Below are 24,259 nucleotides of genomic sequence, written 5' to 3'. Positions count from 1 at the left end.
ATTATGCTTATAAAGGGACCAAAGGGCATACATTGTTCTCTTTTCTTCTAGATTACAAAAGCTAACATAGGCTATTTTTGGCGATCATGTGAACCCATTTTAAATATGAACAACTCAAGAAACTGAAGAGTCACACTTTTTGGAGGACAGTAGAACGCCATTGGTTCCAAAGCTGTATTTTTAGAATCAATTTTGCACATGCAGCTCCCTTTCAAGCCAGTGGGAGTTGTATCTGCACATCTGATGGCAGAATTTGTTCCCAGATAACTTACTACACTTTAGAAATTCACAGAATTGCCCATGTTTACAAATCTCTATGGCATTTATGAAATGTCTGTCTTCCTAGTATCTAAGTATCATATTGACATTATTTTTTAATGGATATTAGGAACAACTTTTTCACTAGGAGGGTGGTGAAGCACTGGAATGCGTTACCTAGGGAGGTGATGGAATCTCCTTCCTTAGAGGTTTTTAAGGTCAGGCTTGACAAAGCCCTGGCTGGGATGATTTAGTTGGGGATTAGTCCTGCTTTGAGCAGGGGGTTGGACTAGATGACCTCCTGAGGTCCCTTCCAACCCTGATATTCTATGATTCTATGATTATGAGCTTAATAATTGCTTTATTGCTGTAAATTGTGTAAAGCAATAAAATGTAGTAGTGTACAGTAACTAATTCAGAGCTGTCTGCTTGCAGGATAGTATGTAAACTACTGAGTGAAATTTATGAACATATCCATTGTCTATACAAACTCTCTGACACTGTGTCAATGTTGGATATGTTGCTGTCATTTGCCCATGCCTGCACTCTTTCTGACTACAGTAAGTTTCTTTCTAACAGATGGTAAATATTAATAAAAATGTGGGTAAAGCTATTCCCCTGTCCCCCAATGTTTATATAATAATACCACCAGGTCTAGTTTGTGGCTCTTGTATTTATCTCTTCATATATTAGTCATCTATAGAACTAAAATTGGATTTCAGTTCAATGTATGAATTACTTTTATAGCTTCAATTTTCCTACTTTTCTTTCCCTTTTTATTCATGTATTCCCCCACTTGCTTCTGAATACAATCTTGACATGTTAATTTGAGGATGGAGGGCTAAGATGTTATTTTTTTTGTAACAGATCATGAGGACTCGTATAAAAGATGTAATCTCTACCTGAAAACAGCCCATTAATTCCTCCAAGTATACTGTCTTTGCTGATTTGATAGCTACATGGAATATCCTTTCTGATTCTTCCACTCTTGCTCATGTTGAATAATCCCTTCTTTGTGAATAGTCCTTGTCATGGGGTGACTGGCCTTTTAGAGAGAGTCATGGGTAGACTGTCCTTAATTAAGGCTGGTAAGCCAGCCTTGGTGGCTAATTGGTGGACTGGGAGCTAATCGATTGCCCAGGTGGCTGATTACTGCTCAATTAGGGGAGCACCTGACTTTAATAAAATTACCAGAACTCAGTATGGAGAGGAGGTCAGCAAGGAGCAGTGCTGGGGAAAAAAGACTCCTGATGACAGGAGACAGCAGGCAATAAAAAATGGGGAGTGTGACCACTCTGTGATGGGATAGACAAATGGTACCTGAACCTTAGTTCCAGGGAGAAGAACTGGATCATATTTTTATGCTATGTTAGCTAAAGCACTGGCAAGAGTTCTACCCAAGCTCCGTGAGAACTGAGAAGCTGAAGATGGTACCTCCAGCTCTGGGGAGGAATACCGAGGGTTATTTTATGTAAACAGCAGAAAGACTGTTCTGAACAGTACTCTAGCTCCAGGGAGGAGGACTAGGAGCCTCATGATGCTGGCAAGATACAGAACTAGAGGGGTCCCCCAAATCTGGAGCTAGGAGTAGGATTAAGGGCTCAAGTGGAAGGTCTTTCTCTGTTTGGGATATTTATTTCTGTTAATTAAAGGGAAATGCTTTAAGGCAAGCTTGTTTTGACTTATTTTGTAGATACAGGTTGGAGGAAACTGAGGCAGCGCCTTGTAGTGCTATGCCTGGCAGAGGAGTGAAACCCCCAACTCAAGTAGCAAGACATTATTCAACAAGAGTAACAGACTCAGAGCTCTGCATGAGTGATTCTTATTTTATTTAAATATCTAACTTTTTAATAATTGCCATAGGTTTCTTGTATTTAGTGCTTAACATTTCTTATAATTTTTTCTTGGTTTAGTTCGTCCAGAATTTACTGATACCTTAGCAATCAAGCAGGGGTGGCATCCCATTCTTGAAAAAATATCTGTGGAAAAACCTGTTTCTAATAACACTTACATCACAGAAGGCAGCAATTTTATCATTATTACAGGACCAAATATGAGTGGAAAATCAACTTACCTGAAACAGATTGCTCTCTGTCAAATTATGGCACAGATTGGTAAGCAACAGTTTACCTTATAAGTATTCTTTTGAACTGCTCGTATTGTTTTCTACTGAAAATGTCATTATTTACTAAGTGGAAAAATGTGTTTCTAAAAATAAGATGAGATTTTATCTGTGTATTAAACAAGGCCAGTTTTTAGCTATAGTGTTACTACCAGTGATAACATAAGATAACTTGTACTTTTATTTTATTTTGCAGGTTCTTATGTCCCAGCAGAATATTCTTCTTTTAGAATTGCTGAGCAAATTTTCACTAGAATTGGTATGGATGATGATATAGAAACAAATTCATCAACATTCATGAAGGAAATGAAAGAGGTACAGGTTTAAATATTTTAATATCAAGGGCCCTAATTAACATTAAGCTGGTACAGTTTACATTGGTTTATGGATCTATATTTCATTGGCATTGAAGCACTGCTATTTTAGATGAGCACATGTCAGGGGTAGTGTAGGAGTACTTGGTCCTGCCTCAGCACAGCGGCTGGACTAGGTGACCTCTCAAGGTCCCTTCCAGCCCTACATTTCTATGATTCTGTGTACAAACAAAGTAGTCAAAGACAACTTGGCTTCTTTATCTCTCTTCCATATTGTATATCGTGAGGAAAGATATTTGTTCAATATCTTCATAAATGATCTGGAGGATGGTGTGGATTGCACTCTCAGCAAATTTGCGGATGATACTAAACTGGGAGGAGTGGTAGATACGCTGGAGGGCAGGGATAGGATACAGAGGGACCTAGACAAATTGGAGGATTGGGCCAAAAGAAATCTGATGAGGTTCAATAAGGATAAGTGCAGGGTCCTGCACTTAGGACGGAAGAACCCAATGCACAGCTACAGACTAGGGACCGAATGGCTAGGCAGCAGTTCTGCGGAAAAGGACCTAGGGGTGACAGTGGACGAGAAGCTGGATATGAGTCAGCAGTGTGCCCTTGTTGCCAAGAAGGCCAATGGCATTTTGGGATGTATAAGTAGGGGCATAGCGAGCAGATCGAGGGACGTGATTGTTCCCCTCTATTCGACATTGGTGAGGCCTCATCTAGAGTACTGTGTCCAGTTTTGGGCCCCACACTACAAGAAGGATGTGGATAAATTGGAGACAGTCCAGCGAAGGGCAACAAAAATGATTAGGGGTCTGGAACACATGACTTATGAGGAGAGGCTGAGGGAACTGGGATTGTTTAGTCTGCAGAAGAGAAGAATGAGGGGGGATTTGATAGCTGCTTTCAACTACCTGAGAGGTGGTTCCAGAGAGGATGGTTCTAGACTATTCTCAGTGGTAGAAGAGGACAGGACAAGGAGTAATGGTCTCAAGTTGCAGTGGGGGAGGTTTAGGTTGGATATTAGGAAAAACTTTTTCACTAGGAGGATGGTGAAACACTGGAATGCGTTACCTAGGGAGGTGGTAGAATCTCCTTCCTTGGAAGTTTTTAAGGTCAGGCTTGACAAAGCCCTGGCTGGGATGATTTAATTGGGGATTGGTCCTGCTTTGAGCAGGGGGTTGGACTAGATGACCTCCTGAGGTCCCTTCCAACCCTGATATTCTGTGATTCTATGAGAATAGCATCTTTTAGAAATGTAGGTCCCAGGCCATGTAGGGATTTACAGGTCAAATCCAGCATTAGAAAATCAACTCAGGAACTAATAAGCTGTCACTATCAAGCACAGAACTTAATACAGTCTTACATGTTATGTGAATCACAGTCTTAATGTGATTATGGGGAAAACAAACCTTTACTTAACAAGTGAATTTTGCATCAGCTTCAGTTTCCACATGAATTTCAGATGCATCCCCATATAGAGTTCACTACAGTAGTCCAGTCTTGAGGTGATGCATCTGAAAGAAATGTTAACTACCAGATGGCTGTTTGTAGAGTGAAAGAAAACTGTCTGGATGTTGCTGCTGTATGATCCACTAGTTGCTGCTCAGAGAGTAACCAGAGGCAGGTGATGACAACCTTTACCATGTAGTGTCCACTGCTAAAGCACAACCAATATTGTCAAATCGGCATCCGAACATCACCCAGTGAAGTCCCAGATTGAACAGCAATGGAAATAGTTACTCTGCAAAAACTGACTCCATCCAGAGCCACTTAAGAGAATCATAGACCCAGCTCTATAAATTTGCCAATTGAATGTTTGAAGGTATTTCCCAGCCTACAAGTGCCCAGCTAGCTCATGTTACTTGAGACATGATTAACGTCAGTACCCTGCAAGAAACTCAAGAACCATGCTGCCATATTGCTGGCTACAATCTCATCACCCACCTCCATCACCCAAAACACAGCCTTGCTACGTGCATCAAGCACAGCATTGAGGATTATGACATAATAGTTGCTAGGAGCAACTCTGGAACCTTCACCATCTCAGTAAGAATCAGCAAGATAAGAGTGTTTTAACGCAGGGAAGGGCAAACTTTTTGGTCTGAGGGCCATATCGGGTTTCCAAAATTGTATGGAGGGCTGGTTAGGGGAGGCTGTGCCTCCCCAAACAGCGAGGGGTGGCCCGGCCCCCACCCCCTATCTGACACCCCCTGCTTCTCGCCCCCTGCCCCTGGACTCCTGCCCCATCCAACTCCCCCTGTTCCCTGATGGCCCCCCAGGACCCCTGCCCCATCTACCTCTCCCTGTCCCCTTACTGCCCCCGGACCACCCTGCCCTGACTGCCCCATCCAACACCTCCTCTCATTCCTGATTTCCACCCCCCCCCGGGACCCCTGTCCTCTGACCACCTCTGGAACCCCTGCCCCTGACTGCTCCCCACCGCCGTATCCAGCCCCCCCCTTCCTGACTGCCCCCCCCAGGACCCCTGCCCTCTATCTAACCCCCCCCCTGCTCCCTGCCCCCTTACTGCGCTGCCTGAAGCACCTGTGGCTGGCAGCGCTACAGCCACACCGCCCAGAGCACCAGGACAGGCAGCCGTGCCGCCCGGCTGGAGCCAGCCACACCACCGCACAGCACAGAGCACTGGGTCAGGCCGCAGCTCTGCAGCTGTGCTGCCCAGCAAGAGCTCACAACCCCGCTGCCAAGAGCATTGCGCCGGTGGCGCAATGAGCTGAGGCTGTGGGGGAGGGGGAACAGCAGGGGAGGGGCTGGGGGCTAGCCTCCCCGGTCAGGAGCTCAGGGGCCAGGGAGGATGGTCCTGGGGGGCCGTAGTTTGCCCACCTCTGGTTTAACGTGTATAAACCACTGAATACAGACTGTCTTCTCCCTCATTACCCACACTCCATCGCCTGTCTTATATATATGTCATTGATTTCAGTAGCCACCACACAATGTGGGGCTATGCTAGTAACGATACTGCAGGTGAGGCACTTGTGGAATTATCATCAAATGAAGACACATACCTTCTTTTCTATGCGAAAGACAGAGGCACTTTTCATTCTGCTCCCTAGAACAGAGACTGCAATCCAGATCGCTGTTTCATCACCGAAGACCAGTTGAATATGTCTAGCACTACTCTTGCTACTTCCCACACAGCTAGCATCGACTGGTGATAATCCACATTGGGTTTGAACTCCAGTAGTCATGTCGTTACCCAAGTGGCAATAGAAGTTTCAAAGGGAAATTGACCAGGATTCACTGCAGCAATTGAGGCCACCATTGACGCAGTTCCACTGAAGCCTGGAAATTTCAGTTGTTTCAGCAAGCTTATCCAAATACCTGCAAGAAAAAACATCTCTCACAGCAATCAGAATCGATATACCCCATACTGGAAACCAGAAACAAAAAGGCTATTACGGATGAACCAAATAAATACAATTGCAGAAACACTTATTATGAACTCAAAAGTACTGGGGGACAAATCAACTAAGCATAAAGTGTGCAGAGAGCTCTGACACATAGTCAGCTCACTACCTATCCCCAATCTCCCTATCATTTCCCTTCACCAAGGAAGAGGTGAATAACCTTGGAAGAATATTTCTTGTATTGGCAGCCAAACGAAAGTCCACTAAAGGTATGTCTACATTGCATATTCCTTTGAACGGTGTATAGCATACATATACTACCTGCCCCTCTCCCGCCAGCACAGGTTTAAATAGCAGTGTAAAGGGTGAGGTACTGTTTAGGTGAATATAGTAAGGACATGCCTGAAGCTTGTGAGTATGTACCCTACATGGCTCTCTTCTCACCCAAGCAGTGACTCCCCCATCTACACTGCTATTTTTAGCAGTGTCGTGTCCTGCAACTGCCTCCCCACTGCTGGAGTTTTTCCCAGTTGCAGGGAAAGATTCCAGTAGCGGGAAAAGGCTCCACTGCTGGAGTGTTGCCCTGCCACAGGAGCTGCTGGAGCCTTTGCCCCCATGTCAGACTCCAGCACCAGGGAGCTACACCTACCATACATGTGGTGTGCAGTGTAGACATGTGCTGACACCACAGTTTTAGGCTATCATCTAAACAATCGAAAAGCTAGGGCAGAGCTGCACATGGACTTCTGTGACTAGTAGATAAGACTACAAAATGTCTTGATGTGATGTTAGACCAAAGCCTCACATTCCACTAGCACCTGAAAAATATCTATGACAAAATAAAGATGTGTGTAAACCCTATCCATAAGCTGTCAGCAGCAACCTGGGGAGTCGATGCAAAAACTCTACAAACCTCTTCACTAGCCTTTGTCTACTCTGCCACAGAATACTGCTGACCCATCTAGACACATCATTTGTCAATTCTCAATTAAACACCATCATGCAGGTCATCACAGGCATAGTAAAATCAATGCCACAACCATGGCTTCCCATACTGGCACATATCAACCCACTCCAAATTTGTTGCTGCATGAGGGAATAAGGATTTTCCAATATATGAATACCTAAATAATATATCAAGATTCCAACTCAAATCCAGAAATCTTTTTTGGCTTGCAGCGCAGGAGTTCGAAGACTTGGGGTTCTCCCACAAAGATCAATGGTGAGCAAGGTGAAAGGGCTCCATACAAACACGTTATCAAGGACTCAACTGAACCACCCACTGGCTTTTCACTCACATGGAAAATATGCTCCACTTTGAACTGAATATGCACATCACATGGCAGATTTGCCTCTGTCCTCCATGAATGGGAACTGATACACAATCCTATTTGTGAATGCAGAAACAGATTTCAGACTATGAAACACCTTATCAACCAGTGTCCCAAATGATCATATATCAGTGGTATTTCTTCCATCTACTCTGTGTCACCTGAAGCAATCAATTGGATTGCCAACTTAGATCTGGACATCTAACGATGCTGTTTTTAAGCCATATGAAAGAAGAAGAGTTTAATCAGACCTCCATATTGCAAACAGGTATTAGTAACTAGCACAACTGGACTTCTCAGGCAGCAGGGCAGAAAAATAATACCAGTAAGTTGTTTTTTAAAACTTTTCTAAAATAGGCCTTCAATAAAATAAGGTAGAAAAACCCACAACCATCCTTTTCTCTACCTGTTGCTCCTTTCTACAACTCCCTTAAAATTTTCTATCTTGCCTGCCATCTTCTGTTTTTTTCTTCAAGATTTTCAATGTGAGTTATGGTCTTTAAGACCTGCTCCCGAACCAGCAAGCTGGAGATGAGCAGGAAGTTCTAAGAATTATTCATAATAGCTTTTCTATAAATCATGTCACAGTTTTAAGTCCAATATCTCTGAAACCATTCCAACAGGAGTAGAAATCACTGTTCCATTGGACATTACTCTTGATGTTTCATTAGGTATTGTACCTTAAATTATTGTTGGGCCATATCTGACTGTTGCCAGTACTCCACCCCTGAGATCTGATTTTGAGGAAAAATTACATATTTAGAGATAAAGAGGCAAACAGTTTTGTGGCAGGATGTTTAGTTTGTTTTAAAATGTCAGCTGTTTGGAAGCTGCTCAGAGGTGAAAGCCATGGATCTTCTGACAGGATTTTGTTCTTTGTTGTGTTGTTCTTTGTCTTCAGTGGACTTTTTGTTGGTTTGTTTGGTTTTTTGGGACAGGGAGGGAGGGGGTATTTAAAAATTTACTGCTAGAGATAACAAAGTATTTTTTTTCTTAGATAACGTATATCATACAAAATGCTAATGACAAATCACTCATCATAATTGATGAACTTGGCAGAGGTACCAGTACTGAAGAAGGTATTGGCATTTGTTATTCAGTGTGTGAATATCTACTGAGTATGAAGGTATTTTATATTTTTTAATCATTAGTCTCTACAATTTGTAATTGTTTTCTCATGCAGCCTTAAAATCGTACTAAATAAAAACATTTTCTCATGCTCCAGTTTTCATTTTATGGACAATTCTGATCTAAATAATATGGATACACTTACTGGGATATATGGATAGATAAGAGATTGATCAATAGATAAGAATAAGGACAAGGATGCCATACTTCCTGCCCTTCTAGTCCTTGTCCTATCCTTACCCCATCCCATTCCAACCACAGGATTATCCCTTCAACACACTCCTTCTAACCCTTGGCTCCATTCATGTTCATTCCTGTTCTTTCCGTTGGCCAAGACTTTGCCTTGGCTTTTACAGCTTTGCAGTGACTATACCAAGAATGAGACTAACAACAATATCCCTAAAGCAGTTGTATGGTAATTTAAGGAGTACTTGTGGTACCTTAAAGACTAACCAATTTATTTGAGCATAAGCTTTCGTGAGCTACAGCTCACTTCATCGGATGCATACTGTGGAAAGTGTAGAAGATCTTATTATATACACACAAAGCATGAAAAAATACCTCCTCCCACCCCACTCTTCTGCTGGTAATAGCTTATCTAAAGTGATCACTCTCCGTACAATGTGTATGATAATCAAGGTGGGCCATTTCCAGCACAAATCCAGGGTTTAACAAGAACGTCTGGGGGTGGGGGGTAGGAAAAAACAAGGGGAAATAGGCTACCTTGCATAATGACTAAGCCACTCCCAGTCTCTATTCAAGCCTAAGTTAATTGTATCCAATTTGCAAATGAATTCCAATTCAGCAGTTTCTCGCTGGAGTCTGGATTTGAAGTTTTTTTGTTGTAAAATAGCGACTTTCATGTCTGTAATCGCGTGACCAGAGAGATTGAAGTGTTCTCTGACTGGTTTATGAATGTTATAATTCTTGACATCTGATTTGTGTCCATTTACTCTTTTACGTAGAGACTGTCCAGTTTGACCAATGTACATGGCAGAGGGGCATTGCTGGCACATGATGGCATAGATCACATTGGTGGATGTGCAGGTGAACGAGCCTCTGATAGTGTGGCTGATGTTATTAGGCCCTGTGATGGTGTCCCCTGAATAGATATGTGGGCACAGTTGGCAACGGGCTTTGTTGCAAGGATATGTTCCTGGGTTAGTGGTTCTGTTGTGTGGTATGTGGTGCTGGTGAGTATTTGCTTCAGGTTGGGGGGCTGTCTGTAAGCAACGACTAGCCTGTCTCCCAAGATCTGTGAGAGTGATGGGTCATCCTTCAGGATAGGTTGTAGATCTTTGATGATGTGCTGGAGAGGTTTTAGTTGGGGGCTGAAGGTGACGGCTAGTGGCGTTCTGTTATTTTCTTTGTTGGGCCTGTCCTGTAGTAGGTGACTTCTGGGAACTCTTCTGGCTCTATCAATCTGTTTCTTCACTTCCGCAGGTGGGTATTGTAGTTGTAAGAATGCTTGATAGAGATCTTGTAGGTGTTTGTCTCTGTCTGAGGGGTTGGAGCAAATGCGGTTGTATCGCAGAGCTTGGCTGTAGACGATGGATCGTGTGGTGTGGTCAGGGTGAAAGCTGGAGGCATGTAGGTAGGAATAGCGGTCAGTAGGTTTCCGGTATAGGGTGGTGGTTATGTGACCATCGTTTATTAGCACTGTAGTGTCCAGGAAGTGGATCTCTTGTGTGGACTGGACCAGGCTGAGGTTGATGGTGGGATGGAAATTGTTGAAATCATGGTGGAATTCCTCAAGGGCTTCTTTTCCATGGGTCCAGATGATGAAGATGTCATCAATATAGTGCAAGTAGAGTAGGGGCATTAGGGGACGAGAGTTGAGGGAGCGTTGTTCTAAATCAGCCATAAAAATGTTGGCATACTGTGGGGCCATGCGGGTACCCATAGCTGTGCCGCTGATCTGAAGGTATACATTGTCCCCAAATGTAAAATAGTTATGGGTAAGGACAAAGTCACAAAGTTCAGCCACCAGGTTAGCGTTCTTGACGGCTTGTAGTCCATCTTTGTGTGGAATGCTGGTGTAGAGGGCTTCTACATCCATAGTGGCCAGGATGGTGTTATCAGGAAGATCACCGATGGATTGTAGTTTCCTCAGGAAGTCAGTGGTGTCTCGAAGGTAGCTGGGAGTGCTGGTAGCGTAGGGCCTGAGGAGGGAGTCTACATAGCCAGACAATCCTGCTGTCAGGGTGCCAATGCCTGAGATGATGGGGCGCCCAGGATTTCCAGGTTTATGGATCTTGGGTAGTAGATAGAATATCCCAGGTCGGGGTTCCAGGGGTGTGTCTGTGCGGATTTGATCTTGTGCTTTTTCAGGGAGTTTCTTGAGCAAATGCTGTAGTTGCTTTTGGTAACTCTCAGTGGGATCAAAGGGTAATGGCTTGTAGAAAGTGGTGTTGGAGAGCTGCAGAGCAGCCTCTTGTTCATATTCCAACCTATTCATGATGACAACAGCACCTCCTTTGTCAGCCTTTTTGATTATGATGTCAGAGTTGTTTCTGAGGCTGTGGATGGCATTGTGTTCTGCACAGCTGAGGTTATGGGGCAAGTGATGCTGCTTTTCCACAATTTCAGCCCGTGCACGTCGGCGGAAGCACTCTATGTAGAAGTCCAGTCTGCTGTTTCGACCTTCAGGAGGAGTCCACCTAGAATCCTTCTTTTTGTAGTGTTGGTAGGGAAGTCTCTGTGGATTAGTATGTTGTTCAGAGGTATGTTGGAAAACCTGGATTTGTGCTGGAAATGGCCCAACTTGATTATCATACACATTGTAAGGAGAGTGATCACTTTAGATAAGCTATTACCAGCAGGAGAGTGGGGTGGGAGGAGGTATTTTTTCATGCTTTGTGTGTATATAATAAGATCTTCTACACTTTCCACAGTATGCATCCGATGAAGTGAGCTGTAGCTCACGAAAGCTTATGCTCAAATAAATTGGTTAGTCTCTAAGGTGCCACAAGTACTCCTTTTCTTTTTGCGAATACAGACTAACACGGCTGTTACTCTGAAACATGGTAATTTAATATATTTTTGAAACTGCTTTAAAACTGCCTGTAACTGGAGCTTTCTTTACTATTTTGCTATAATCTTGCCCATGTTTACAGTACCAAAGAAATAGATCTCTTCATTAAATTTAACATTTTTTAGTAATTTCAGGACATTTTTTCAAAGCTATGCATGTAGATTTAGCCATCAGTGAAAGTCATATTGCTAAATTCCTGTACCCACTTTGAAAATATATATTTTAACCTTATTTTGCTTAATTATAATGAATTATGAAGGATTACTTAATATGTTATAATATTTCCATTTCTGTTGCCTAATTTAGGCATTTACTCTGTTTGCTACACATTTCCTGGAACTGTGTCATATAGATGCTTTATATCCCAATGTGGAAAACAACCATTTTGAAGTACAACATGTGAGAAATAGTGCTGGAAATAAGGAAAAAATTACTTATACTTACATACTTTCGAAAGGACACACAGAGGAAAAAAACTATGGTAATGGACTTCAGTATTAATATTAATAACTTATTAAAAAGTACATAAGATATATCAAACTATTAGGGTCTAACATTCCTACTGTCCACTGACAGATCACTCCATATTGTGAATCATTTTTTACATAGTAACTGTTACAGACAGGTTCAGCAGTGGCCTAGAAGAACTTCATCACACCATTGAAGATACCATTGCATGGCTAGATGACTATGCACCGCTAAATAAATAAACAGGTTAAAATACTGCTCCAGTTAGTTTTGTATTTTAAATAGTTGTGTAATAAGGTAGTATTTTGTGTCCACAGTATGAAAAACTTGATTGTCTAATAAAATGATCTTTCCGCTCTCAGACTTCACCTGGAATCTTCAACTAGTTGAGAACACGGTGACCTGAGATGAGTCACTCTGAGCACATAATAGCTGTACTGAGTGCTCTGCATTGATTTCCTGTTTGATTATGGGAGCAATTCAAGGTGCTGTGTGATAGTCTTAAATGGATGCCTGCACATTCAAGACTTATCTGAGAGCTGCCTCTTTTGTCTTTGCTCATATAGGATGAAATAAAAAAGTTAACTAAAAGCTGTACCCATTTAGCTCATCCTAAATGAATGAAGGCTGTATTAAAAATGACAAATGTTCATAGATGTGTGCCTCCATTTATTCATTCAGAGAGGCACTTTTTATCCTTTGAAATATCAAAACAGTGTTCTTGGGAAAGTGGGTTCATTTGTCCTTTAAATTTAATATAAACTGTAGTGAAGCAGACTGTGTAACAGATTAAAACATTTTATTTATGTCTCATTGTCATCCATTCATTTCTTTATAGACCCATAATCCTTTGGGGAGTGAAAAGAATCCACATAATGTTTCTGAGGGCCGGTCTACACTACCCCTTATGTTGATATAACTTATGTCACTCAGGGATGTAAAAAAAGACACCATCCTGAGCGATGCAAGTTACACTGACCTAAGTGCTGGTGTGTGGGCAGCCGTACATCAGCAGGAGACGCTCTTCTGCCAACATAGTTACCACCTCTCGCGGAGGTGGAGTAATTATGCTAACAGGAGAGCTCTCTCCTGTTGACATAGTGTGTCTTCACCAGACGTGCTGCAGTGGAGCAGCTGCATCTAGTGGAGACTAGCTATAAATGCTAGATTTTGTAGTTGGATCCCTGATTTAGCTGATCTAATCAATAGGGAGTTGTCTCACAACACACAATTTGTACAAGTCTGAGATAGCTGAAGACTATAAATTATTCGAGTTAAAGTTAGAATTAATTAAATATAAAATGTTCCTTCTAGGCCTTTATCAAAATTTCACTGCTAATTTGCCTCACATTGGTAACACAAGGCTAGTTTTGGGGATTTTTCACAAGATGAATTCTGAAGAATTATACATAGATTTATAGGCCTGGAAGAATTCATGCATGTCCCCTGCAGATTTCTTTGCTTCCCTGCAGAAAAATGACTTTCTGACAGGGAAGAGCAGTCACACACCACTCCCTAGCTGTGCATGTACATTGTTTCAGGAACTCAGAGCAGCCGGCAGAGAGGTAAATCACCACAGGCCTGGGGACACCCCAGCCAGTGGCTTCTACCCTGAGCCAGGATCAGCTGCTAGTCCTGGCTGGGCTGGAAGCAGGAGAGGATGGGACTTCCTCTTCCCCTGAAAGGAGTGGGTGGGGCTGTGTCAGACCCACCCCCAGCAACCTCCCCCAGCTGCAGGAAACTCAGCATCCTCCCCTGCTTCCTGCTCCCATTGCTCCTCAGCTGCGGGGGGGGGGAAGGGTCACTGTATGGGGAGCTGCTCCCCCATCCACCCAAACCCCATGCATCTGGACCTCCCATACCCAGATACCCCTGCCAAGCTTGACTCTCACTCAGAACCACCCCTGGCCTTTCATAACCTGAACCCCATCCCGTTGAAGCTCAACCCCTGCATCTGGAGGCCCCCTGCACCCAGAACCCCTGCCTCTGGACCCCCACCCCTGCACCCAGACCACCCCCAGTGAGCTCCCTGCACTCAAGCCTCCATCCTGATGAACCTGAGTCCCTACATCCAGACCCCCATGCCACTGACCCCCAACTAGCTGCACCCAGACCTCCAACCCACCAAGCCCCACTCCCCCAGAACCCAGACCCCCCTGCTAATCCCCAACCATTCCCATTGCCCCTGCACCTGGAAGCCCCCCAGTGAGCCTTTTCATCCAGATCCCCTCACACCTAGACCCCCAACTGAGCTGCCTGTACCCAGATAGTCCCACACAGAATCCTCTCACTCCACAGCTGGATCCCCCCACAGTGAGCCCCTCCACACTTGGATCCTGCCTGGTTGAGCCTGCCTGCCCCACACCTGGTATGCCTGGCACAGAGGGTCAGGTGCAGCCTCTCCACTGAGTCCATGTCCCAGGGGTGGGGAGGCTGCAGGGTGATCTCCCACCTTTGTACAGCCAGTGGCCTGTGCTCCCCACTGTCATGCTATAGCGTCTGGATTTATTTATTGACAAATAAAACTTGCAGAATTTTTGGAGAATTTTAAAATGTGTGCAGAATTTTTAATTTTTTAGTGCAGAATGCCCTCAGGAGTAGTGTTCAGTTGAGGCACCTGGTCTGCCAGCATCACAGGGGAATTTAAGGACTTCTAGGAGCCTTGCTTTTTCCTCTCAGCTTTCAGAGGAGGAAGAAGCATGCAGCCCAGCTATTGAAAAGAGAAGCTTTTCAGCAGCTGTTGGATTGGGTTAGGCCCCAAGTTCTCCTAGACCAGTTAAGGGATGGAGGAAGAATCAAACATCAGTCTTGGGAGCAGGACAGGCACCAGTGATACTCTGTCCTTCTTCCCAAAGATAAATGGCTCATCAGGTGAGACACTGGAAAAAACAGTCTCAATCATTTTCATTGACCCTGGAAACCGACCACCCAGACTCTGATCTCCACCTCGTTTTCCTCACTGCAGTAAGGCTCCTTCTGTTTAGGGTTAAAACCAGGATGTCCAAGATGATGTCCTGAGCCCATACAAATGTATGGCTGAGAGTGTGTATTGATCACCCTTACAGATTTCCTGGGACATTATCTCAGGAAGGATAAACCTGAGAAAATCTGGACAGGTGGCAAACCTACTTTTGTTCCACACCGAGCTCTTCTCTCTTCCCTATTGGATCAGACTTAAGTGAAGGCTGCTAAACCCACTTCCCAACTTTTGTTCTCCAATCCTCTTAGTGAGGGATTCTTCTTCCTATTTTGTAGACTTTGCCCCTCCTTCAGTAATGGAAAAAGAGCTGCCTATTCTCAGCCCTAGTATTATAGCTGTTGCATCTTAGCATAAGCAGTCAGCTTGTGTCAGAATAGCTATTTTGAATACATAGAATATATATGTTTTAGAGCAGGCATCACCACAGATCCTGAGTAACTTGATTTAATCCTTGCCCTTATAAGTCAGACTGCTAGGAAAATTACTGAGTTCAGATACAGAGGAGAGGAAACTTATAGGGGAATGAAATAAAAATTCTTTTTGAAAAAAAATCATTTTAGAGTGACATTTTGATTAAGGTAAGCATTCATTCTGGCACAGAGAGTAAAGGACTACTTTATATTTTTTATGTTTAGGATTAAAAGCTGCAGAAGTTTCTTCTCTACCACCATCAGTAATTTTGGATGCAAAGGAGATCACAACTCATATTGCTAGACAAATTTTGGTATGTAGTAGTAATTTGCAGTAGTTAATTTATAGTCTTATAAAACACAAACCTCCAATATATTCTCACGTATTGTCTATTGTTTTATAAAATGTAAGTAGCTCGATATATTACAGAGATATAGAAGTATGGCACATAAAAATTAGATCTAATTATACAGGGATTATTGGGAATTTTTAAAGAAAATCAGTTTTACTTTTAACAAATTTGCTAATAAAATTACTGTGAGAAAGGTTTTATTTTATTCTTTTCAAAAAGCTTCTTTATTCCATGAACAGTTGCAAAAAAAAAAAAATCTTTAATTTATTTATATAACCTTTGTAACATTTCACCAGAATTTTACAGACTAAGAAGCTGTTCGTAGGATAGATTTCAAACGGATTTCCTCAGTTCATTCTGGTGTTAGGTCAAGAAACTAGACATTATGTTTTTGGGAGTTGTTTTAATGGGGTTTATTGAAGATCACTGTCAAATGACAACACAGAGCTCTGTCATTACCATCAAGAAGTACTAGATATAATCCTAGATAGAATCTGCAAATGGTACATCAGCAGACACAGAACTGGGACAGGCAGAAAACAGCCAACATTACTACTTCAATAAATGAGTATCTGTGTTCACATTTTAATGTATGTGTTTGTTTTTAAGAACAGCAAAAGCAAAGAACCACTCCTGAGACATTAAGACAGAGGGCTGTATACCATCTAGCAACAAGGCTGGTTCAGACTGCAAGGAACTCTCGATTGAATGCAGACAGTTTGCGAATATTCTTGAAAGGCCTGAAAAAAAAGTATGAAGCTGATTGTCCTGTGTCTGGACAAGCACAAACTGAAGATGGACAGTAATTTATAGCTTACATTGATGGACTAATTTATTTGGTGAGGGCCTGAATATTAATTTTCTGTATCACTGACATGTAATTTTTTTTATTTTTTAAAATAGTTGATTCTCATCATAAATTATATTCACTTCTGAAGCACCACATTTACTATATGTGGGTATAAATAGTTATTCCTCTGAAGAATTTTTTTGGAGCAAATTTTAAACAAGCATTTATTTTGTATAAATAGTATAACTATGAAAGAATTTTTTTTCCATAAGACTCTTGATATGTGCTTTTTCTGAAGAGATTGAGGGCAGGAGGCCCCACTCCATTTTGCTAGAGACTGGTGGAGACACTACTCCAAACCTTCTCTAGCAACAGAGAGTGGTGAGTAGGTTTATTTCAAAATAGAAAATTAACCCTTTTACAGAGACTGTCAGTACATCTTTCCACCCCCCTGGAGCTGGATTAAATCCTTTTAAAATGCATGGCCCCAGTATGGAGAGAAGGAATGGACCAAACCAAAGAAAGGGAGTTGTGGTAGGCAGACAACTTATTTGCTCTTCCTGGATATAAATCCCTGGCAAATAAGAAGGTGTTGTTTTGGCCTTCCACCAAATGACACCTGTCTGTGGAATAGGTCAGTCAACAGACTGCAAAGCCAGCATCCTTGGCCTTTTTTACAGAAAATTGCACATACATTGACATGGTTAAGCCTTTAGCATGACTGATGCCTGAACATTAAAGGAATGTCATGAACATTAAAACTACATTTGACTGAACATGCTTTTCATGTACCACAGCTACAGGTGACGTCTAAGATTACTTCTTTATAATTATGACAAAGACTGGAGAAAGTATTATTTCAGCTCTGTCTTTTCGGTTTGTTTTTTTTGCGCACTTGAGAACACTTCAGTCGTTTCACTCATATGTAGATGGCTAGTTTCTCTGTCTAGTCTCATGCAGTGATATATATATACACATCACCTACTAGCCAGAGGCAGGGCATTTACCACACCTCTGGAAATAATTTTGGCTTAAGGTGGCCAAATTGAAGGTCCAGTCACGTCTCTGAGTTGGGGCCAGTGAGGATCTCCCTCCACCTCAGTGGGAGCTCCAGGAGGGATTCCCTTTAATCTTGTGCCCATCTTCTCTTTAAGTAACCATGTGGGGGCACAGTCTAGCCCAGGAGCGGGCAAACCTTTTGGCCTGAGGGCCACATTGGGTTTTCAAAATTGTATGGAGGGCCAGTTAGGGGAGGCTGTGTCTCCCCAAACAGCCAGGTATGGCCCTGTCCCCACCTCTTATCCGAACCCCCCCACCCCCTGACGGCTCCCCCAGGACTCCTGCCCCATCCAACCCCCACCGTCCCCCAGCCTTTTCTAAATTACAGTAGTTTACTTTTTTCTTGGGCATATTTTATTTTCACATATTTCAAAAATATCAAGGGGAAAAAAAACAAACTTTTTAAACTCAGTCTCCAAGGTTTCCTTTTCAAGAGTGTCTCCTGCCATAGCTGTGTCGATTACAAAGAGAAATGAAAGACACAGCATTTTGGCTGAAGGCAGTTTGCAGCAAAGACTTCACAATCCTCAATTCCCCAGGGGCTTCCAATGATTTTACATTGATTTTTAAATCAGTTGAAAACACCACCAATACATTTTTTCTCCAATGTTTTTCCTCCCTTTTTTGGATTATTATTATTCACAGAGCACCCAAAATGTGATAGTTACTTTACATAGATGTGACTGGTCTCTGCTTCAAAGAGTTTACAATTGAAACTGAAGATGGAGACAAAAAATGTGAGTAAGGAAGTAACAAAAGAAATGTAATTCTTGTCCACTTGTCACAACAATATTCTGACTGAACTGTTATCTGTCTGATCAGTTTTTAATCGCTTATTATAGGTGGAGATTGAAGGAATGCTTCAAGGCAAGGTTGCCTAACACTTTCTATTATAAGACCTTTTTTCAGTTGCTCATAACTTTGCCAAACTTTAGGCTGAAATTTCTCATACTGGATGTCTGTCTCGGGTTGATTCTTTTTGGATCTTTACAGCAAAAATAGTTCAGCTGTTTCTCAGAACAAGGTTAGGGACATATAGGTTGTTTTACCCTCATTAAAAACATTCTTACAACTGTTTCATTGTGAAGCTTCGCTACCTCCATGGTTTAGAGCAGGGACATGAAATTTGCTGAAGGGGGAAGTGTTGCCCGCATGTCAGGGAAGTGCATTTTTCTGTACCCATAAAAATATGCTCAAATTTGGTATAATTACAGGTCTCAGAAAAACCACAATTCACACATGCTCAGTAGAGAATTGTTAGACTTTGGCAACTAAATTCTCTAAAGAGTCCATCTGTGTCGAGTATGCTGCAGCCTCGGGTTGCAGGGGCTGAGAAGAACCTTTCTGTAATTGCGCCTCATGGCTGCCAGGGTCCATTGTGGCATCAGACACAGGAATGGAAACCCAGGGAAACTCTCTCACCTGTACTCACAATCTTCCTGCATTATTGCTTCCTCATGTGCTCCTGTCGTAGAATATCAGTTTCACGGGTAGTGTTAGTCTATAAAGTATAACTTTTTAGCCATAACTGAACGTTTTTATTCCAAGCTGAACACACAGAATTTGAGGGAAAATTACGCAGTTCCTGAGGGAGGAGAGAGTGAAGGGAAAAGGCAGTTAGGGAAGAGCTAGTGACCTCCGCGTCTGTTTTTTTTTTTTTTTTCTTATAAGGTTGCAGACAGTTTATGCAAAGGTCACTGCAGACACAGAGTCAAGGTCTCTAACATGACAAACCCAGTCTTATCTCCATGGCCTTTCAGAATGATTTAAACTGGTTTTAGTCAATCCTGTCTCTAACCCTATAAGCCACGCTCCTTTTCCAGAACCAGAGATAGACTCCAGGATTCCTGATCACCAGTATTCTACTGCTAACTAGGAAATAGTTGCATAACCACTGGGAAAATACATGTTAAGTCCTCCTCCACTGGGTGTTCTACAAACGGGCTGTTACTCCTGTAGCTCAATAGTAAGGGTTTAAGATAGGAATCTGAAGATCAGGAAGTTCAAACCCTGGGTGGGAGGATTGAATAGTTACATATGCTTCATACATATGGAGAGACCACTGCTTTAAAACAGATTTTGTACTTTAAAACTATGTTGTGCTGCACACTATGATTTGAATCACCAAAATACATGTGTTTTGTTTCTGGAAAGAAAGTCTCCTAAAAGAGGTTTCTTTCAAAAGGGGAGGTTTGTTCTCACAGCTTTCCCAATAGAGCATCCCTTTTATGCTCATGATTTTTCCATGTATGGACTGTTTTGAATTTGTTTCTAAAACATTGTTTTCCCATTAGACACACAGTATTCGCAGGAGAAGACTTTCCAGACCTCACATTTAAATCTGATTGGTAAAAATGCGTAGATGATGAGCCTTAGTGCACTGAGCTACCATACCAACAATAGATGTAGCCATGGTGGCATGGGCAGCCGGAGGAGCTAGCTGCGCTGAGAATGTGCCTAGTGTCTTAGACAGAAACATACCCAGTCAAAGAAGCTAGCCCCTCCGACTGCTATGACTACACTCTGTTCTTAGCATGCTAGCTTAATTAGAGCTGACACAAGTATGTCTCCTCGACATTACACCCCAGCTCAAAGTGCAGACATACTTTTAGAAGAATGATTTAAGCCTTTTCCTTCTTCCTCCCTCACTCCAAGTATCAAAACACTTTCTTTGTGCATGTTTTATGTGTAGACATGTAGAATTACAATCCCATAATTTCCTGGTGTTCATCTCTGGCCATTTTGCTCCATTTCCATGCAACTCAGTTCAAGGTGGGTAGGGTGGAGAGAAATGGTGTTTTTGTTCCCTCTCTGGCTGTAGCCCGGGCAGTACAGTAGGTAAGTGCTATGGTAAGTCTCTCCCTACCCCTGACCTTACACTTTCAAATCAAATATACAAATAGGAAACTCTGAGGAGTGTTGAGCACCGCTGCAGGAGAGGGACAAAGGTAGCTCTGAGTCTGTGCTCTCCCAGTCCTAGGGCTGCTTTATGCCAGGCTAGTCCCATGGTACATGTAAGAAGAGCCTATTCTAATTGCTTTGGCTCCCTGTTGCTCCAAAGGGCCACTATGGCAGCCCAGAATTGCCAGGGTTCAGAATTCCTTAGCCAATCCCCTTGCACTCGAAAAGCCGATGTAGTGTATTTCCCTGATGCTGGCAGGATCCTCCTGCAGCCCAGTAAGGCAGCATTAGGACAGCTTTGCGCTGATGGAGCTGCACTGATGCTGGTGAAAGTCTGGCGCATGGTGTTGTGCACATACAGATTAATTCACATAATTAACAGCAGGAAAAAGGAAGTTGTTCACACAGCGCACAGTCAACCTGTGGAACTCCTTGCCTGAGGAGGTTGTGAAGTCTCTGACTATAACTTGGTTTAAAAGAGAACTAGATAAATTCATGGAGGTTAAGTCCATTAATGGCTATTAACCAGGATGGGTAAGAAATGGTGTCCCTAGCCTCTTGTTTGTCAGAGGGTGGAGATGGATGGCAGGAGAGAGATCACTTGATCATTACCTGTTAGGTTCACTCCCTTTAGGGCACCTGGCATTGGCCACTGTCGGTAGACAGGGTACTGGGCTGGATGGACCTTTAGGCTGACCCAGTATGGCCATTCTTATGTATTTGAGTACAAAAACACAGGAGGAAAAAAAAAAGTTTGGCCTGATGTGAAATGACAAGTAAGTTGTCCTTTAATGACTCCTCTGGGTTTTGAGCAGTGGGTGAAATTTATCAAGATTATATTCATTTTCCAATTTCCTACTAACCATAGCTCTTCTGTATGTGCTGTGTAAATTCCAGCCATGATTTGACCTGTTATTTCTCTTTTCAACTTCTTATAATTTAGAATTGAAGATGGATCTGGAAACCTTAATGCGGGGATAAAGTATGAAATGCAAGATTTTGAAACATAGGGTAAATGTCTTTGGTATTAGCAGTGGTGGATTAGCCACTGGGCCAGTGGGGCCCGTGCCCAGGGCCCCCAGCCAGTTGGGGGCCCCAGAAAAATGCTCCGCCCAGCGTTTCTGCCTGCCCGGTGATGTAATAAGAGGGGATGGGCTCTGAGGGTTCTCATTGTGTGTGTGGTGGAGAGAGGGAGGGTCTCTTGGAGTCCTGGTGCAGGGAATGAAGTTGGGAGGGAGGTTATGGAGCCTCATGATGAAGAGGTAGGTTAGGAGAGGAGGAGAGATATGGGGCCTTGAAATGTAGGGGTGGGGTGGGGAGAGGGGATAGAAGAGAGAGAAAGGGAAGCCTGAGGATTTTGTGGTGCAAGGGGAACCACCTCCAACAATGAATGGTTGTAATTTCATTATTTTGCTCAGGAAAAAATTAGGTAATCACTATTGTCCCTCTGCTTTCACAAACAGGAGAGGAAGGTATTTTAACATGATTTTTGCTATTAATTTAGCAACTTCAGGAGTAATTTAAATCAATTAAGCCCACAAGTTTGATTCATACTTGGTATTTCTGTTAACACAAAATGCAGTAGTGCTCTTTTCAAATATGATAAACTACCAGAAAGTGTTTCCTAACAGGTAAAGTTGCATAATACAATTTTATGTTAATGGAAATATAAATTCACATTTTCGAATGCTATTAAAACCTTCCCAGCTTAACTCCTCTGTGCAGCATTTAACTCATTTCTAGTTTTTAGATGACATTCTTATAATAATTAAATAGCAATGTGTTCATAGCATTTGTACCATCCCAGATGTACTGCGGTGAATGGAGAAAGGGAACAATCTCTCTGTTGGTCTTGAATTTGTTCATGTAGTTGTGTTTATGGATCAGACCCTCCCTAACACAATTACACTGAACAGATTAAACAAATACCAATCTTAAGCAATGGTACATTACAGGCTTACAGCTATAAATGCTAATACCACCGTCTCTCATACAGACATTAAAAGTTTCTCATTTTGTATTAAGCTACTGTGTGAAATGCGGTTGTCTTGTACTGCTAAAATAAAGTGATTGTATTATTAGCATTAGAAAAGATGTAAATTACGAGATTCTGTTTAGGGACTATAAGATCTCTATCTGCTCATTATCTGCGATTATTTCATGCTTGCTCCTATTACAAATTGCAAGGATCCTGGATATAATTTTTTAGCTAAATTATTGACCAATATTTATTTTGCCTGCATAACAAAAAATCCATAAATTAATTTGCCTGGTAGCAAGACTAATGGTAAATAGGCATCTTAAAGTTGGCTTTTGTTTACTGTAGATAGCTCAACAAATTCAAATTACAGTTAGTATAGTGTTGACTTTAATGCTCCAAATTTAACCTTTACTATACTTAATATGTGGTACACTTTATTATATAGGCTTGTTTTTAAGGCTGCAGACCCATAATGAAAATTGCTTCTGGTTGAAACTTGATTAGATTTTTACCCATATGAATGGGTTTTTTGTTTATAAATTCGAAATATATAGGTTTACTACATATACAGCTCAGTGAAATAATCACATCTTCCATCTGCTTACCTGACCATTCATAAGTTTGATGTGGCTATTAGTTTTAAGTATATATATGGTCACCACTGGGAGAACCATAGACTTATCACAGAGGATTTTGCCAGCTGTTAATCTGAGCACCTGGCATCTACCCCAGATCCTAAATGGTTCTGGAACTCACATTGCTATTGGAAAAAATGACTCCATATCACTTCCTATTTTATACAAATTAAAATAAAATCCAGAAAACATACTGAACTTTTAATTTTAAGCATATGAGTAGTCCCACTGAGTTCACTGAGACTCCCTACATGCTTAAAGTTAAGCATGCACTTAAACGTTTTGCAGGAGCAGGATCAGCGTGAAGAAAGATTTTTATGAAAGAAGGGTTTCTTCTCTATTTTGGAAGGGACATTTGAAAATAGGAAGTAAATCTTAGTGATATGGATACAGGAATACTGTGTAGTTTTGGTGTCCACATTTGAAAAAGTATGTTGCAAAATTAGAGGGGTGCAGGAAAGAGCCACAAAAATTATTCAAGAGCTGAAGAAAATACCTTATAGTGAGAAACTTACAGCTCACTCTGTTTATTTTATCAAAAAGAAATTGAGAGGTGACTTGATTACAGTGTATGAATACCCTCATGGGGAGAAATTATTGGATAGTAACGGGCTCTTTCATCTAGTGGAGAATGGTATAACAAGAATCAGTGGTTGGAAGCTGAAGCCAGAAAAATTCAAATTAGAAATTAGGTGCAATTTTTAAACAGCAAAGGTGATCAACCTTTGGAACAAACTACCAAGTGGTGGATTCTTATTCTCTTGATGTCCTCAAAACTTTATGCCATTCTGGAAGATATGCTTTAGCCAAACACAAGTCATTGGGTTTAATACAGAGGTAATGGGGTGAAATTTAATGGCCTGTGATTAGAGAGGACGTTAATCAAGGTGATTTAATAGTCCCTTCCGGCCTTAAGCTCCACGAATCCATCAAAATGCCATGTAAGATCCCTTGACGCAAGGACAATATCTCCATATGAGTTTGTGCAGGATTAGTGCCTTGGGTCAGAGTTCACCTCACACTACCTGTCAGTACCTGGCCCAAGCAGGGGAAGCTAATGATCCAATCAGCAGATCAAATTTGGTGGTGAATCCTGATCACATGCCACCTGAGGTACGTTG

General features: G+C 42.1%; 1 protein-coding gene across 1 annotated transcript in view; it reads left to right on the top strand.

The window, feature by feature from the left end:
* MSH4 (mutS homolog 4) overlaps nt 1–16,906 on the top strand; it is a 55,735-nt gene extending 38,829 nt beyond the window's left edge. The window contains 7 exon segments of the mRNA XM_074962257.1: nt 694–818; nt 2,172–2,372; nt 2,577–2,695; nt 8,397–8,525; nt 11,868–12,042; nt 15,645–15,733; nt 16,387–16,906. Of these exon segments, the coding sequence (XP_074818358.1) occupies nt 694–818; nt 2,172–2,372; nt 2,577–2,695; nt 8,397–8,525; nt 11,868–12,042; nt 15,645–15,733; nt 16,387–16,578 (1,030 nt within the window). The 3' untranslated portion in view covers nt 16,579–16,906.
* The last annotated feature ends 7,353 nt before the right edge of the window (nt 16,907–24,259 follow it).

Source organism: Natator depressus, chromosome 8 (assembly GCF_965152275.1).
Source record: "Natator depressus isolate rNatDep1 chromosome 8, rNatDep2.hap1, whole genome shotgun sequence".
NCBI lineage: Eukaryota > Metazoa > Chordata > Testudines > Cheloniidae > Natator > Natator depressus.
The sequence above is the reverse complement of the archived record's forward strand: the minus strand, read 5'-3'. Positions and strand labels throughout refer to the sequence as shown.